Source organism: Electrophorus electricus, chromosome 24 (assembly GCF_041902795.1).
Source record: "Electrophorus electricus isolate QZ-2024a chromosome 24, ASM4190279v1, whole genome shotgun sequence".
Taxonomy (NCBI): Eukaryota; Metazoa; Chordata; class Actinopteri; order Gymnotiformes; family Gymnotidae; genus Electrophorus; species Electrophorus electricus.
In genome coordinates, this window is record NC_137520.1 from 760,001 (window position 1) to 778,202 (window position 18,202).

General features: G+C 46.2%; 1 protein-coding gene across 6 annotated transcripts in view; it reads right to left on the reverse strand.

The window, feature by feature from the left end:
• LOC113589297 (cadherin-4-like) overlaps window positions 1-18,202 on the reverse strand; it is a 302,611-nt gene that overhangs the window by 69,032 nt on the left and 215,377 nt on the right. For all 6 annotated transcript variants that reach the window (XM_081706680.1, XM_035522244.2, XM_081706681.1 and 3 more), the window contains one exon: window positions 13,702-13,902. In XM_081706680.1, the coding sequence (XP_081562806.1) occupies window positions 13,702-13,902 (201 nt within the window). The remainder of the gene's footprint in view (window positions 1-13,701; window positions 13,903-18,202) is intronic.

The window sequence follows — 18,202 nt, forward strand, 5'->3', positions numbered from 1 at the left end:
AGCCCCTTTTTTTTCCCAAGCAGCAGGTCTGATAAAGTGCACTCAAACGAGCAGTCAGCACGGGCCAAACCGGCCAAAAGGGAAGCCTTGCTGTGTAGACAACATTCTGCAGGAAATAGCCATAATGGGGCTCATCTCCAGATGCAGAAACAGTTCTTAATGGAACAATGTAGAAAAAGACATTGAATCTTATGCCTTTACACACTGTGTATTAGTGACTTTATATTGTGTCTACACTTGCATTTTAACATATTACTGCTGGACATAATATACTGTAACTAATGTCACTGCTGGACATAATATACTGTAATTAACATTACTGCTGGACATAATATACTGTAACTAATGTCACTGCTGGACATAATATACTGTAATTAACATTACGGCTGGACATAATATACTGTAACTAATGTCACTGCTGGACATAATATACTGTAATTAACATTACGGCTGGACATAATATACTGTAACTAATGTCACTGCTGGACATAATATACTGTAATTAACATTACTGCTGGACATAATATACTGTAACTAATGTCACTGCTGGACATAATATACTGTAATTAACATTACGGCTGGACATAATATACTGTAACTAATGTCACTGCTGGACATAATATACTGTAATTAACATTACGGCTGGACATAATATACTGTAACTAACGTCACTGCTGGACATATTATACTGTAACTAATGTCACTGCTGGACATAATATACTGTAATTAACATTACTGCTGGACATAATATACTGTAACTAATGTCACTGCTGGACATAATATACTGTAATTAACATTACGGCTGGACATATTATACTGTAACTAACGTCACTGCTGGACATAATATACTGTAATTAACATTACGGCTGGACATAATATACTGTAACTAATGTCACTGCTGGACATAATATACTGTAATTAACATTACTGCTGGACATAATATACTGTAACTAATGTCACTGCTGGACATAATATACTGTAATTAACATTACGGCTGGACATAATATACTGTAACTAATGTCACTGCTGGACATAATATACTGTAATTAACATTACGGCTGGACATAATATACTGTAACTAATGTCACTGCTGGACATAATATACTGTAATTAACATTACTGCTGGACATAATATACTGTAACTAATGTCACTGCTGGACATAATATACTGTAACTAATGTCACTGCTGGACATAATATACTGTAATTAACATTACGGCTGGACATAATATACTGTAACTAATGTCACTGCTGGACATAATATACTGTAATTAACATTACGGCTGGACATAATATACTGTAACTAATGTCACTGCTGGACATAATATACTGTAACTAATGTCACTGCTGGACATAATATACTGTAATTAACATTACGGCTGGACATAATATACTGTAACTAATGTCACTGCTGGACATAATATACTGTAACTAATGTCACTGCTGGACATAATATACTGTAATTAACATTACGGCTGGACATAATATACTGTAACTAATGTCACTGCTGGACATAATATACTGTAATTAACATTACGGCTGGACATAATATACTGTAACTAACGTCACTGCTGGACATATTATACTGTAATTAACATTACGGCTGGACATAATATACTGTAACTAATGTTACTGCTGGATAAAATACACTGAGCAGATGTAACATAAAATGTTACTGAAGGTGTAGTGTGGCATGTAGTACAAGTTTAATGGTACATTCCACATTCCAGTCTTTTTGCTAAACTGGTGCCAGCACAACCCCGTGATCCACCAGCAGCTACGCTCACGGCCCGCAGGGGGACCTGGGACGTCTAATAACAGAGCTAGTAGCTGTATGCACCATACTTGCATGTCTGATAACAGTAGAGGTTTCTACAGCACAGTCTGTTCTAATAATGTGGTTGTATGTACAGTACAGCCTTTGAACATGTTTTGTATGTGTGTGCATGTGTGCGTTTGTGTACACACCTGCGTGTGTGTTTGTCTCTGTGTGTATGTTACTGAGTTTGTTATAATATTAGTGCGTATACATGTGTTTCAGGGAGGGGGGGTGCATGTGTGTGTGTGTGTGTGTGTGTGTGTGTGTGTGTGTGTGTGTGTGTGAAGTGTGTGTGTGTAGAAGAGACTGAGTTTGACGTCCACTGGCTGGCTGATCAAACCACTCTAGGGTCCCTGCCAAAACATCTCTACATGAGGAGAGATGCAGAGGTGGACCTTCTGTTGGTGGAGTAACACTGGCAACTTACACCGTTTCCATGGACACACCTGGACAAGCCAAACTGAAGGCCGACAGCTGTCAGCGAGACTAACAGATAGGACATACGGACACACACACACACACGCACGCATGCACACATGCGCGCACACACACACACACACACACACACAACACAACAGACACACACACGCACACAACACAACACACACATAAACACACACACACACACAACACAACACACACATAAACACACACACACAACACAACACACACATAAACACACACACACACACACACACACAACACAACACACACATAAACACACACACACAACACAACACACAAACACACACACACAACACAACACACACATAAACACACACACACACACAATACAACACACACATAAACACACAACACAACACACACAAACACACACACACAACACAACACACACATAAACACACACACACACAACACAACACACACATAAACACACACACACACAACACAACAGACACACACACGCACACAACACAACACACACATAAACACACACATACACACACACACACCACACAGACAAACACAACACACATGCATGCATGCACGCACGCACACACAACATACACATATAACAACACGCTCAAACGCTTTGGCCAAATGCGAGGATGGCAGTGTTTGAAAAGGTGAATGAACATTAGCTCATTATTAGAAGAGACTGTGCCGCACACACATATGTGGACACGCGCGTGAGGATTTACGCACTTTTCTTGGTGACAGAAAGCGAACAGCTTTGTCCTCGCGAAACAATACTGCAGTAAACGCCTGAGTTCTGTAACAGATGCGAGAAATCAACCCATCGTCTTCTTCTCCCCCGTAGAAACGTTCGATTACGCAACCGTTTCGTTTGAGTCTTTATTTTAGCGCCATCCTCATCACTTTGTCTGCTTTCATCTCTCACTCTCTCCCTGCCGTCCCACGGACACAGCCGCTGGGCATTGTGGGTAATCACCATTAAGTCTTCTAACCTACAGTAGAATCCATTATCTTTCTATGCACCCTGGGCCCCGTCTCTCTGAACGACGCGGGAGACACGATCAGACCTCTAAGACGCGGCTCCTATGTCTGTCCGCCGTGCGGACCCTTCCTCCAGGAAACGGGAAGCGAACAAAACAGGGAGAAGAAGAAGAGAAATAACCAAATAAATAACCCCCCATCTTCAGCTCTCGGGTTGCCATGTCTTCACATGTAATAACTCCCTGCTGACTCCATCCTCGGGGTCCTTGTCCTGTCCGTCACTGTTTGCGTTCTCCGCCCCAATTATCCCCAGCCCCGCCCCGCTACAGGAGGCGGTGTTTATGAAATAATGAATCACATTTATTTGTGTACTTTCTCAACGAGATGTTAGACGATTTCCATATAGGAGGGGGAATGACTTCCTCTCCGCACGCCTGCTGATCTCATTTCTGCGAGACGCAAGCTGACTCTCGTTAGAACGCTCCTCGGGGAACTGAAAGGAACATTCGTTTTGCTGCCTCGCCTCCGCACGATAGAGCCTCGGTAATGCAGCCGGTCATTACTGCCGTGCAAGCGGAGAGTCGCGGCACGGCCCGGAGGCTGCAGCGAGATCTCAGACATCACAATCACCGGAGTGGTTTTGGAAAATCGCAGGAGCATCTTTTTTTTTTCGGCAGAGCAGCGTTGGTCACGTTTCTCTGTTCACATGGGCGTTTACCTCAGCGCTGGTGGTACACGCAACCCATTGCACAAAGCACGGCAGTTTCCACGGAGATTGCATCATACCTCTCTCCCGCACCCCTCCCACACGCCTCCCAAACTCCTCCCACACACCTGCAACACTCCTCCCACACTCCTGCTGTTCCGGAGCTGATATGGAGCCCCCAGCTCGAGGGTCCCCAACAGCACGTCAGCTCCGGACAAACCGTCCCCAGCGTAACTCGTCCCCTCTCCCCTATCCTCAAATTCTCACCTCCAGTCCTGCAGAGCACACAGAAATATTCCTCCATTTGAGAGAGAGTGAGAGAGAGAGAGGGAGAGAGAGAGAGAGAGAGAGAGAGAGAGAGAGAGAGAGAGGGAGAGAGAGTTGTCTTGGCTAGGCAGATGACAGGAGAGAGGAATGAATGTGAGTGAGAGATAAACACAGAAGGGACATCCTGAAAATGATCCGTCTGCATGGTCCTGTCATGCTCGTGTGGGATGCGGAGTTTTGTAGTAGATGGACTGTTATTACTGAGGGACTTTAGTGTGACTACGCTGGCAGACGCCTGTCACACAGGCACCAAGCAGGAAGCTAAACGCTGAACAGCCATATGAAAGACAAGGAGGATATCACTCTCTCTCTCTCTCTCTCTCTCACTCTCTCTCTCCCTCTCTCTCTCTCTCTCTCTCTCTCCCCCTCTCTCTCTCTCTCTCTCTCCCTCTCTCACTCTCTCTCCCTCTCTCGCGCTCTCTCTCTCTCTCTCTCTTAAATGTTACTATTTCTGTTTTTTTTTAATGTTTTTTTCTAATTCAAATGCCAGCACTAATTCACACTAAGTGGACAGGTCAAGTGTAACAAAAAAAAAATTGCAAAGTAAACATAAATCACAATCAGTCAGATTCAGAATACAGTTACATTATTTTGATTAAAATTGGTTGATTTAAATTGTTTATCCTCTGTAATAGCACAGGATAAACAAATGTTAGATAAATGGGGAACAATTACATCGATCAAGTTAATTGTATTGGGTAAAGCAGAAATGTTTGACTTTTTCCTTCATTCGTACAGAGTGTTCATAAGAGCTGCGTCTAATGTGATGTTCACTGCTTTAGACATGTTTAGGGCACTAATGCATCTGTTGGCTGATCGACGCTCGCGAGACAGCGACTCCAGTGGAGAAGACCCTGATTAATGTGGATCAGTACCACTGGCTCGAAAATGAACCACATTCAGAATTTTATCATCCACGTTTTCATGTATAAATGGACTCCTCCTACTAATTCAGAAGCACGGTGCTCGCGCGGCCGATGAAGGACCCCTGTCCAAAATGTCCTGTTTCTCTGGATGCTCTGTGTTCTTCAGTGCCAGCTCCCAAACTGGGAACACTTCGACAGCTGTGTAAGCATATTCCGAAACGTGTGAATTTACTGCAGTTTTCACTACCTACGCATCTTTAATTACGATACACTGTAGTTACTTGCTGAAGTGTGTGTGTGTGTGTGTGTGTGTGTGTGTATAGGCTTTGATTTGAGTAATCGGCCAGGCCAGGCTGTGTAATGGAGTCCACTGAAAGGTTCTGATTACTGCTAGCAATGTGTTGGTGTCTGTCCACTTCAAAGCGTCTTATGTCCACCTCTGATCCTGAGCCGGCCCGCCTCCTCCGGTCTAAATTATAGCCACATTCCCACCTGCCTCGGCTCAGATGAAGTGCTTCCGAGTAAGAGCACCGAGGAACGCTTGGAAGTGTCTGCACAGTTCTTCACATTTAAATTGTCTTAGGCTGTCCTTAATCGAGTGTCTGTCACGGGAGTTTTCCATGTTTGCCCTTCAGTTAGAGAGTTACGCAGTTTGTTAGGCAGACAGATGGATAGACAGACAGACAGACGGATAGACAGACAGACAGATAGATTGACAAGCAGACAGACAGATAGCTGTACTGAATGAATGGAGAGGGGGAGTGGCCTAGGTGTAGCGAGGGGGAGTGGCCTCTGACAGCCCTGGTTCCATATGATTACACTAAAGGGCCCTGAGATGAGACGAGATGAGACATGATGAGACTTGGCACTCAGTGGAGTCAGAGCTCAGCAAATGCTGTTTCAGCACCGCCTGAAATGTTTGCTTTTTGCGTGCCTTTAAACCACTGGAGGAGTGATGTGACAAACAAGAAACATGCAGGATTATATAGGAATATTACATATATATCTAATATAATATATCAGAATATGAAGGAACATGTAGGAATATGAATATCTTCCCCTCGGCCAGGAGTCTTCCTTACTACAGCCTTAAAAAATATATTGAGATATTTTCATATTAATGAACTGAAATTTAAAATTATATGCATGTCCTGAACACACATACGCATGCATGTACAGACACATATACGCACGCACGCATCCACACGCGCACGCACACACACACACACACACACACACACACACACACACACACACACACACACACACACACACACACACACCTTCTGTGGGTTATTCTCATTAAATAAACATGAGTTGGCTCAGTGCCAGAATGCGGAGATCCAAACACACAACCCTGCCAGTGGGAATCCAAACACTGCCAAGTGAATCCTGCACAAGGACAGCAAAGGAACCAGGAAAACCAGCAGGACCTGAAGGTAGGAGCACCACGGCAGGAGCTCACTTTCAGAACACACGTGCAGCTTCACGTGCACAAGAACGGATTTGATAAACATAAAAAACCGGACTATATAATCTTAAAGTCTTATTACCAGCTCGTCATAAAACGGAAGACTTCAGACAAACCACGGGAAAGGACAGATGTGGGAAAAAAAAACACGAGTTGGCAGCACTGAACTGCTACCGAGGTTGTTTTTGGCCTTGCACATGAAGAGGTGATCTCGAGAGAGAGAGAGAGAGAGAGAGAGAGAGAGAGAGAGAGAGAGAGAGAGAGAGTAGACTCCTTTGTGGCCTCAGGTATTGTCAGGGATCTTTTTTGAGCTTCCGATGGACTGGGTCTGGTCTCTCCTCTCTCTCTGGTTTCCAAGTCTTCCCAAGTCTGTGGTGAGCTGCCAAACACTGGCACGGAAGAGTCCAGACTTGTCTACTCACGCACCAGGCTATGAATTATATACCGTCTGACTCCATATAACAGTCCGCTGTCATCCCACGAGCCAAGTGTGTTCAAAGGAAAACAGATTAATCCTTATTTAGCCAAACCCCAACACATTTAAACATTCCACGGAAAGACTAGCGGCTTCCCAGCGGAAGAGCCGTAATCCGGGCCGGCTCTGAGGAGTTGACACCACTGTGGTTTCTGTCTTTGGTTTCCAGTACACTGTTCAGACAAGAGACTGATGGAGCGAAAAAAAGAATAAACAAACAAGCAAACAGAACAAAAGCAAACAGCCACACGATGCAAGCGCAAAAAAAAGCAAAAAGAACACATGCTCCGCAAATTCCTTTTGGTTTGGTTTTGGGTTTGTTTAGGCAAGATTTCCTCCCTCTCTCTCTCTGTCTCTCTCTCTCTCTCCCTCTCCCTCTCTCCCTCTCTCTCTCTCTCTCTCCCTCTCTCTCTCTCTCTCCCTCTCCCTCTCTCTCTCTCTCTGTCTCTCTCTGTCTCTCTCTCCCTCTCCCTCTCTCTCTCTCTCTCTGTCTCTCTCTCTCTCCCTCTCCCTCTCTCCCTCTCTCTCTCTCTCTGTCTCTCTCTCTCTCCCTCTCCCTCTCTCCCTCTCCCTCTCTCTCTGTCTCTCTCTCTCTCCCTCTCTCCCTCTCTCTCTCTCTCTGTCTCTCTCTCTCTCCCTCTCCCTCTCTCCCTCTCCCTCTCTCTCTGTCTCTCTCTCTCTCCCTCTCCCTCTCTCCCTCTCTCTCTCCCTCTCTCTCTCTCTCTATCTCTCTCTCTGTCTCTCTCTCTCTCCCTCTCCCTCTCTCCCTCTCCCTCTCTCTCTGTCTCTCTCTCTCTCTGGCCCTCCTCATCACAGCTCTTGTTTGAACACACGTCGCACTACGGACGATGTGGCGGTACGAAGCAGCAGATTTCCAGCGCGGCTATTTTGGCACAGGCAAAAGAAACAGACGCCAAAGAGCTTCATTAGGCCCAGCGGGAGGGAGATGGATCTAGAGGCTCATGGAAGTCTATCATCAGTGAACACAGTGGCAGTGAGGGTTTAATCCATCATAAGAGTGTGTCTGGGGTCTGCTCATCACACCACACAACGCCTACACCTCCTTCTCTCTCTCTCTGTCCCTCTCTCTCGCATTCAATCCGACCTTCGCACTGGGTCCGTTACCCATACGTGGCTCCTGTCCAGCCGGGGTCACTCTCCATCCCGGGGACCAGCGTTGAGGAGTGTGACCGGAGAACATTCCCGGTTTGTAGGAGAGGGGATTTAACGAGACCTCCTGCACCGAGGGGTCCGTTTTGCCTTCCGGTGCCTCCACGCAGCGGCTCGGTTCAAAGCTCCGCGGAAAAGCCGATTTTAGTAATCTGTCGCGCCAAAGAGTGTCTTACCCGAGCAGACCGTGGTCCAGGATTCTGGCCAACCACCCCTGGTGAGGGAGCGATAACTACTACAGGGTTATGCACGCTGCTGTTACACCGCGGAAACGAGGAAAAATCGCCGTTTATCTGCCACTCATTTCCCTTTTGGACTCAAGCAGCGGCATGGTGGCGCGTCGGTTCGGGAATGCTGGCAGGAATCTTTTAGTCTACAAACAAACCAGGAGATGTGATCATGGCTGCAGTCACTGTGACCATCTCGCATGGCTTTTGCTGAGCGGGGTCAGCGGCCTCGGGTTTCCTGCGTTTGTTCCCTGCTCCGAATCAGCCGACCAATGTCACGGAGGTGTTGACCTTTAGCGGAAGAGCTGACGCAGGCGCCGCGCCGTGCAGCGCGGACCGTGGTGTGAGCGTCTCCATCCCTGAGCTGCGACTGGGTCCTCTGTCTCTGCCGCTCTGTCGTCATCCAGAACCAAACCGTGAGCCTCTTCTTATCCGTCTTATCTGCTAGAGATCCAGCAGGAAATGCCCTTTAACCTCTATAACACAGGTCTGCACCGCCTCACCCACCGCTGACCCCAGCCTCTCCGCTTCTGACCTGCCGACAGGGGATGAGTGCAGACCCCTGTGAGTCACAGACGCAGGCTGACACCACCCCTCCGCCTCGGCCGGCCACGTGGTCACAAACCCCAATGAAAATCTTTAGGAAGCTCATTAAAAAGTGTGTTCCAGCCTCCATCTTCAGTCCAAACTAAGAAGATCTGCCCAGCACTCCTGATCTGTGGTGTAATGTACTGGTCCGCTTGTGTAAGGTACCGGTCCAGACGAGGCGTCTCTGCTCTGAGAAGTCCACTGAACGTCCATCACACACCGTAACCGTCGTACCGTGCTCGTCGGCTTCTTGCTGCCAAATGCCAAAATCCTGTCTGAATTTCCACTGGCATGGGAACTTGTGTCCACAATCCCACGATGAAACGGGACAGCGAGCATGAATCCAGATCTTAAGCCTGATCCAAAGACGGAATGTGAACGTCTGAGGTCAACATCCTCGCGACGTCATCGGGCCGGGGACGGTCCGGCATCAGGGCCACTCTGACCCGGACGGGAATCGTAAAAAGAAGACGCTAAAATATTTAACACGCCACTGGACACTTTCTACATCGACAACTTTCAAAATTAAATGGAATTCCCAAGAGATGTGTTTATTTCATTCTGGATAAGTTCCGTTGGAGTACGTCCACGTTAGCATGAGTGATGGACTTTAACACCTTTTGTTAAAAAAGGGCAAAAGCATATAAAAAATGCCGACTCCACGCAGCTCCGGCGGACATCGTCCCTGGCACTTCCTGACGAGGCCCCGGGGACAGATGGGGAAGCTAGTTAGAGGATTAATGTTGGTATCAAAACGTTCTCCCTTGCAAAATTGCTAGCTGCTTGTGAGAATTACCCAGGAAGCACTACGGCTGGCACTTTTACACGTCCGGAGGCAGTCGGGACGTCGGCACAGCTTCCCGCGATGGCGTTCCTGTCGGTGATGTTAGAGAACAGAAGCCACGTCTTTTTAATAAAAGGATGCGAGACAGGGTCCGGCCGATCCGCGGGTATAGGGATGGCGTTTAAACAGCCGTCTGGATCAACTGTAGGCGTAATTATGGACACATGCAACACCTTCTGCCCGTTCAGGTGTATAAGTGGCCGTTGCGATTCATTGCCATCAAAGGCTGTTCTCCTTTAGCCAGGACCGCCGCGGAACACACACGTCTTAGCAACACCGCGGGTGGAACAGACAGGTTTAATAGGATGGATACGATAACAAAAGAGACAATAAAAATGTTTTCCGTGCGGGGTTGTGTAAGAAGATGGCCTCAGCACACGGAGGCGCGCTACACAAAACATCGCATTCACAGCGAGTGGCTTGTTTACAAAGCAGTCCAATTCTTCCAGCACGCAAGTGCCTTATGAATGTCAGAATATTAAACTAACATCCATTATCCCACAGACAATGAGGGAAAGCTGTTAGGCATGGCCGGGGCACCGCTCCACAAGAGCAGGCTGTCTGTCGGAGGTACGGTGTTAGGGAGAGTCTGATGGAAGATTTTTTGGCTAGGATTTGAATCAGCATTCAGGCTTTATTTGCCAGAGAGAGAGAGAGAGAGAGAGAGAGAGAGAGAGAGAGAGAGAGAGGAATTAATGACTCTCCATCACTGTAAAAGAGTGCAGATCAATCAACACTTACAAAAGACAAAGAAGAATAAAAAAGTTGATAGCTTTTATGCGTCATTTTTCATTGTTTGGCCAAAGAAGACAGATGGTGACACACACACACACACACACACACACACACACAAACACACACCTGTGGAACTCTGCACCCAGCATGGTTTTCAGACCCCTGGACTACATTAGGACGTCATGTTCAAACGCTACATTGAAATCACAGTCTATATAATAATGCCTTATTCGAGTGTTACGTAATGACGTCCTATTCGCATGGCTTTACACTTACAGCACATTAACACATAATGTGGAACCTTCTGAGTAGTTCCACTTAATGTGTTGATACTTTGTATTTATATAGAGGAAGTCAAGAGTACCTATGTGGGCAGAGGAAATACAGTGTGAGTATAGAGTGTCAGGGCATAGAATAGAATAGAACAGAATAGAGCATAATAGAATAGAATAGAATAGAATAGAATAGAGTAGAATAGAATAGAATAGAATAGAATAGAATAGAGTAGAATAGAATAGAGTAGAGTAGAATAGAATAGAATAGAGTAGAGTAGAATAGAATAGAACGGTATAATAACAGTATAGAACAGAACAGAAGAGAATCTTTATTGTGACTGTACATGTACACGCTGTTACTCAGTATGTTCCACTGTAATTATCAGTGTAATTAAACTGTGTCACTGCAGTGGTGGTGTAATATAGCCTCGCAGGACGAAGCAAAGAACGATAAACACTTCATATTCAAATACTTCACACAAATATCATATTATACCACTAAATTATGATCTGCTATTCAAACATTTTATAAAGACGTACTCAAACCTCACATGATGAGGTTGTATTCAAACACTAGGTAATGATCAATTCAAACACTACATAATGGTCTCCTATTCACACAGTACACGAGGCCTTATCCAAACGCATACCTGTTCTGAATGCTGGCTTGCCAAGTGCCCACCTTTTCGGTCTTTATGTATGGTGTACGCTTTTAAGTGTATCTTAATGTGTAGGTTGATTTCCTGTGTATTTACCTAAACAAAAGGGTGACCAATTCAGACAACATGAGCTGAATGTTTACTGCAGGAAAAGATTCCGCCATTGATGTTTGGTAAGGTGAGCGGTTTTTCTGTCTCTCTCTCCTCTCCATCTGACGTGGTTGCTGTCCGCTGGCCAGAGTGATTGGGTGAGGGGGGTAGTTGATCATCTGTAATGTGTGCGCTGCGCTGCGAGCTATGTCGAGCCATTGTGGGCTTCAGCAGGGCAAGGCGTGACACCACATTTCCCACTTCACTATCTTCTGTCACTAAACTCAGAACTGTACAGTTTTGGCAGTCACTGACTGTAAAACCCAGTAGTAGATATATGGAAAACCTCTATGGGTAAAACAATAAAAAAAACCCCAACAAAGTCACCTTCCAATCACCAAAAACTCAAACGTGACATAAGAAGAGAGGATGAAGAAGATAGCTGGTCAGTAGTGGGTTCAATCCAACCCTCAGGCTGGACACAGAACGTGTCTCTGTAGAGCTGTTCCATGGAGGTTCTTCCTCTGTGTATAACCGAACACACTACCAAAACAAACAAAACACAGAGAGACAATCTCACACTTGACGTATGTCTATTTTTTAAACAAGTCTTCTTGTTTTTTGTGGACACGCCACACAATCGCAGACAATCGCTTGCTACAAGGCTCAGGTTCGTCTACGGCTTGTGAAAATCAAACATGTTCGGGAACACGAGGTGAGCCCTGATCTTCCAAAGCTACAAGACCGCCGGCCTTCAGGTCGACTTGTTTACCCTTGCGCGCCGCCGGACCAACTGGGCCGACACTCAGTCTCCTCCAAGCTCCCGACCTGGAAATTTGCTTCACATTTGTCTGAAAATCTGTCAAAAACAACAACAAAATGTTGGGATAAAATTTGTCTGGGGAAGGATTTCTGTGGTGCGCATCCAGCAAAACAAGTGAAAACATAAAGGAGAGAAAATACCACCTAACACATCAGACTGAAACTTGCCCCCATCTGTCACTCGAATCCCCCATAAACCCACCAGGAGTGGCTGTAACTCACAAACCCTCCACTCCGCCAGCCGAACACAAACTCCTCACACCGTGGCAGTAATCTCAACAGCATCACAGGCTCAATGGAGGTGCTCAGTGGACTAGAGCAGGAGGACACTCGGGGGTCTCGTTAAAGCGTCCGCAGGGTGGTGCGCGCCGTCGGGGGCGACCGGTGGAGTGATACGCTCAACACGGCTGCGCATGCCACCCTGTTTACACCAGCAGAGGGGATTTGCGCTGGCTGTAAACTAGCCTTCCGCACACTGCTTTTGATTTCTCTTTAACCCGCTCCCTCTCTTCCTCCTCTCTCTCTCTCTCTCTTTCTCTCTATCCCTTATTTTTGTTCCACTTTCTTGCCTTTTCAGAGGTTTCTGACCGACCTTGGACACCAGAGAGCTTTTTCTCTCAAGAACCAATATTGGGTTCTAACGAGGACCCCAGAAGCCTGATAGATCTTTAAAAATCACTCATCCCTCTTTCTCGCCCTCTCCCTTGCGCTCGTTCGTTCCACATCAAAGGCAGGAAGCTTTTTCTCCCAGCGTCCCGAGGGACAAGCGGGAGCAAGACAGAAAATCGCTCCGTCCAGGCGATTTACCTACGAAGCAAAAAGGAAGTGGCGAACATGTGACATTTGACCAAAAAAAAGAAAAGAAACTACTGGAGTAGCAGAGGGGTAGGAACCTTTTAGCTGTGACACGATGTCACCCCCGACAGGGCTGCAGTGCTGAGTGTGTCAATCAGCAGACCTGACAGAGAGGGAGGGGCCAGGGAGCGAGGAGATGACACGCCCACCCCATACCGAACTCTGGCTGATATCAATAATGCTTTATCACTTCCACTCACATCGCATCATGAAAATGTTAAATTCCACACAGCTGTTTCCAGATCAATTCACCACCATCCAGTTGGGAATGATCAGGGAAGAGGAGGGGACTCTGGTTTCTTTGGAAACAGTGGGGGGAGGGGAACAGACATGGGACAGGGGGCGTCGACTTACGCTGACGAGCATCTGGGGGAAGGGCCCTCGCGAGTTTTCGGGCACGTTGATTGGTGGGATGACCCAGTCTCGCTTCTGACGCCTCAGACCAGTGGAGTCACTGGAGTTGTGTTGCCTTGGAAACCTGATAGGCACAGGCAGGGGCTGTGAGTCGGGATGCGGCCCGGTGTCGTCCTCTCCAGTGGAATTACCTGCCATTCGCTGTGACATAAAGAGACAAGATGGTGTTACTGAGGGAGAGGATGTTAGGAGATGGTGTTAGGAGATGGTGTTAGTGAGGAGATGGTATTAGGAGATGGTGTTAGGAGATGGTGTTACTGAGGGAGATGGTGTTAGGAGATGGTGTTAGTGAGGAGACGGTGTTAGGAGATGATGTTAGGAGATGGTGTTAGTGAGGAGATGGTATTAGGAGAGGGTGTTAGGAGGTGGTGTTAGGAGATGGTGTTAGTGAGGAGATGGTGTTAGGAGATGGTGTTAGGAGATGGTGTTAGTGAGGGAGAGGGTGTTAGGAGATGGTGTTAGGAGGTGGTGTTAGTGAGGAGATGGTATTAGGAGAGGGTCTTAGGAGGTGGTGTTAGGAGATGGTGTTAGTGAGGGAGAGGGTGTTAGGAGGTGGTGTTAGTGAGGGAGAGGGTGTTAGGAGGTGGTGTTAGTGAGGGAGAGGGTGTTAGGAGATGGTGTTGGTGAGGGGATGGTGTTAGTGAGGGAGATGGTGAGGAGATGGTGTTAGTGAGGGAGATGGTGTTGGTGAGGAGATGTGTGAAATTTTAAAATACCAAACACCACCACCCTCAGAATTTACACTGGTGCCACCTCAGATTTGCATAGGCCTTTCGTTTCCCAGGCAACCAAGGGATTAGATCGCAAGTGCAGCAGAAAACCTCGGCCCTCTACAGACTTACAGCATGGAGATGTTTACTACAGAGCATCAGAGAGAAAATTAAAGGAGTTTCCTGTCTGAGCTTCCCCCACAATCCTGTCAGCCTGTATCTCTCCCTCACCTCTCTCTCTCTCTCTCTCTCTCTCTCTCTCTCTCTCTCTCTCTCTCTCTCTCTCCCTCTCTCTCTCTCTCTCTCTCTCTCTCTCTCTTTATTGGCATGGCTGTCATATCAACGCAAACAAAAGTCAGTGGAAGAACAAGGTCATTAACAAAGTTATTAAATAACATACATGTTCAAATTGCAATTCTGTCCCTTCCCAGGAGGCAGTGGGCGGAGTGCCAGGGCCAACGGCCAGACCCTGCTCACCGAGTGTCTGCACCGGCCGTGGTTTTCTGTATCTAACTGTGGTGAGCAATGTTTCTGCTCAGATTTTAGGTTTTAGGACCCAATAATGTTGAATAGTGAAATCATCAGAATACTTTTTTTGTTTATTTCTGGCCATTCAGCCCAGAAGTTATCGGATCAATTATGTTAAAATTACAAGTTAAACTTTGACCCTACTTTTGTGTGTTTGATCAGGCATTCCCAATGTTGAATTCACACGCTGGACAACTGAAGACATGCAGGATAGTTCACTTACACGTTTCTTCCTCACCTAGATTAGCTACACCATCTGTTAGCCCATGTACAGTTTTGTGTGAGCTCAAATTCCTCCTCAACGGTCACATCTGACCACAGCACCACGGCTGGTGGGGCATGATTTGGGTGGAGGACCATTTTTAACCCAGCAGGGACTCTGACACGTGTGTCTGCTACGCCCACACCACTGCGACACACTACCGTGTCGGTGTCACGATTGTAGCGAGGGCAGTCCTCCGTCCATATTGTCCTGTGGTCAGAGACTGGACAGCGATGAACTGGGTGGAGGAGCAGGACAGATGGTACAGGGAGACAGATGGACTAGACACTGTAATTATGCACTTAATTAGAAAATCCACCTACAAGTTTGGAAGGGGTTACTAAAGAGGCAGTGTGTGGGTGGAGGAGGGGTTTCTAATAAAGAGGTCAGTCAATATATAATATTTTTGTCAATATTAATTTATTTTGTTGACGTTATTAATATTTCTAATGTCATGACCTTCCTGATAAAATTTGTGTTTTATGTGTTCAACAGTCTGACTATTTTTTTCTCGGTATGTGGTTTGCTTGGTGGTGGGAAACAGACCGAAGATGGTTGCGTTTTCTCATAACTGTTCTCTGATCAGTCTCAGCGCTGTTTGTATCTGTCGGGCTGCTTAATTAGGCAGATTTTCCTAGAATCTGCGATGATGATTTTCCAGCTTTTCTTCATTTTAAATCGTGGTTGGATAAGGGGCAGAAAGACTGTCTGTGATGCCTGTGAAACCTTTTATAAATATAAATCTATATATTATAATCTCGGTGGTCTAACACCTACATCTGAATTATATGTGACACACCCTGGGGTCGGGCTTCCACACAACAGTGTGGTTAGGGGCATGGCCATATGAAGGACAGGGTGGTCAGGGGTGTGGCCATATAAAGGACAGGGTGGTCAGGGGCGTGGCCACTTGAAGAATAGAGTAAGGGTGTGGCCACATAAAGGATAGAGCAGTTAGGGGCGTGGCTACGTGAAGGATAGCGTGGTTAAGGGCGTGGCCACATGAAGGATATAGCGGTTAGGGGCGTGGCCACACGAAGGGCAGGGTGGTCAGGGGCGTGGCCATATGAAGGAAGGGCTGGCAGCTAAAACTAAATAATTAAAGGAAACAGTTATGTGTCAGTCCCACTATATTTATCTTGACTAAGATGTTCATTGTTCTTTCATGTTATAAATTACATATTAGGAAACCTAATTTACATTAAATGTGCCTGAATATCGCTAATGGTTTGAGCAAGGGTTGAGGAGCTCAAATCCATAATTTCAGTATGTGAGTACAGTAATTCTTTTATATACACATTCATTTTACAGGTAAATATACTCTGCTAATCCAGTTTTGCCGTAATAATCTGATAATTCCACCCCTCTTGACACCTGCTTGTCTCCCTGGGGCTTTAATCCAGGACACCGGCTTCTTCTGCGTTCCATTCTCGCCTACTAAACCTCGCAGGTTATTTAAGGAGCATGTTACATGTATATTAGAAGGATATTATATTGCATTGTAGTTCACTCCCCTCATGTACCGGTTTAGAAGTTCAGGTCTCTACAGATCAGAAAACGTCTGTGGGCTTGGAAAGATCAGATTTATAGCTGCATGTGAGAGAAAAGAAAGTAAGAGAACTCTGCAGACAGGAAATAAACTTCACAGAGCAAGACTTTATTTATTTATTTAGTTGTTTATTTATTTAGTTATTTTCATCCATATGGAGTTTTCTCTCCTTTCTTGACAGTTTTAGTATAATCTGCCATTTCTGATTTGCACTAAGTAAGTGGTCTTGGGAGGGCACTCCCCTGAGCTTTCTACGTGGTGTGTGTGTGGGGGGGCTCTCAAATATCTGTCTCTTATCTCTTTAATGGAATTCCTGCTCTTCAAGCCAAAAGCCCAGATATTCCACAGTGAGATGGAAAGAGATTCTGATTAATCTGAGATTTGCTTTTTATCAAACAACCTCTCTCTCTCTCTCCCCCTCTTTCTCTCTCTCTCTCTCTCCCCCTCTTTCTCTCTCTCTCTCTCTCTCTCTCTCTTTCTCCCCCTCTTTCTTTGTCTCTCTCTCTCTCTTCTTTTCTCTTTTTGTCTTTCCTGTCATTATAGAGGTGGTTAACAACTAATCTCTATAATAGCTCTTCATCAGTCCTTCAGGGATCCCAGCAAGTGTGTGTGTGTGTGTGTGTGTGTGTGTGTGTAGTGAGTGTAGGTACCCACACTCTGCTGAGTGTAGGTAAAGTATACCAGTATTTTATTGATGTACACAAACCTCACACTCCTCCACATGGTCCTCACACTCCCAAAGAGTCATCACACTCTCCACAGGGTCCTCACACTCCCAAAGAGTCATCACACTCTCCACAGGGTCCTCACACTCCCAAAGAGTCATCACACTCTCCACAGGGTCCTCACACTCCCAAAGAGTCATCACACTCTCCACAGGGTCCTCACACTCCCAAAGAGTCATCACACTCTCCACAGGGTCCTCACACTCCCAAAGAGTCATCACACTCTCTACAGGGTCCTCACACTCCATCCAGGGTGAAAAAGCACAGAGTAAATGAGAGAGAGAGAGAGATAAGATACTCCTGTGTGCAGATCTAAGAGCACAGGAAGTGATGCAAAATTAAACCGATGTATTATGTCAGACAGATATGAGATCAGGGATCCACTACTTTCCCCGTACTAACACGGCGTTATTTTTTAATACCACGTCGTCCGCTGCATGCAACTTTTCTCTCACTCTGAGAAGAATCCCAGTGCCTCAGCCCACAGTACCGAAGAGGAAGGAGAAACGGAACAGAAGATGGAAGCCAATTTGTCAGGTGCTGAAAGGTTGCGGGGTTGTGAGTCCTGTGAGCGCTTTGCTCTGATTAGAGCTGTGCGGAATCACGCTGTAGGCCATTTTCTTAGAAAGGCCTTTTTTTCAGACGTGGAAGCTTCTGAAAGTGCAGT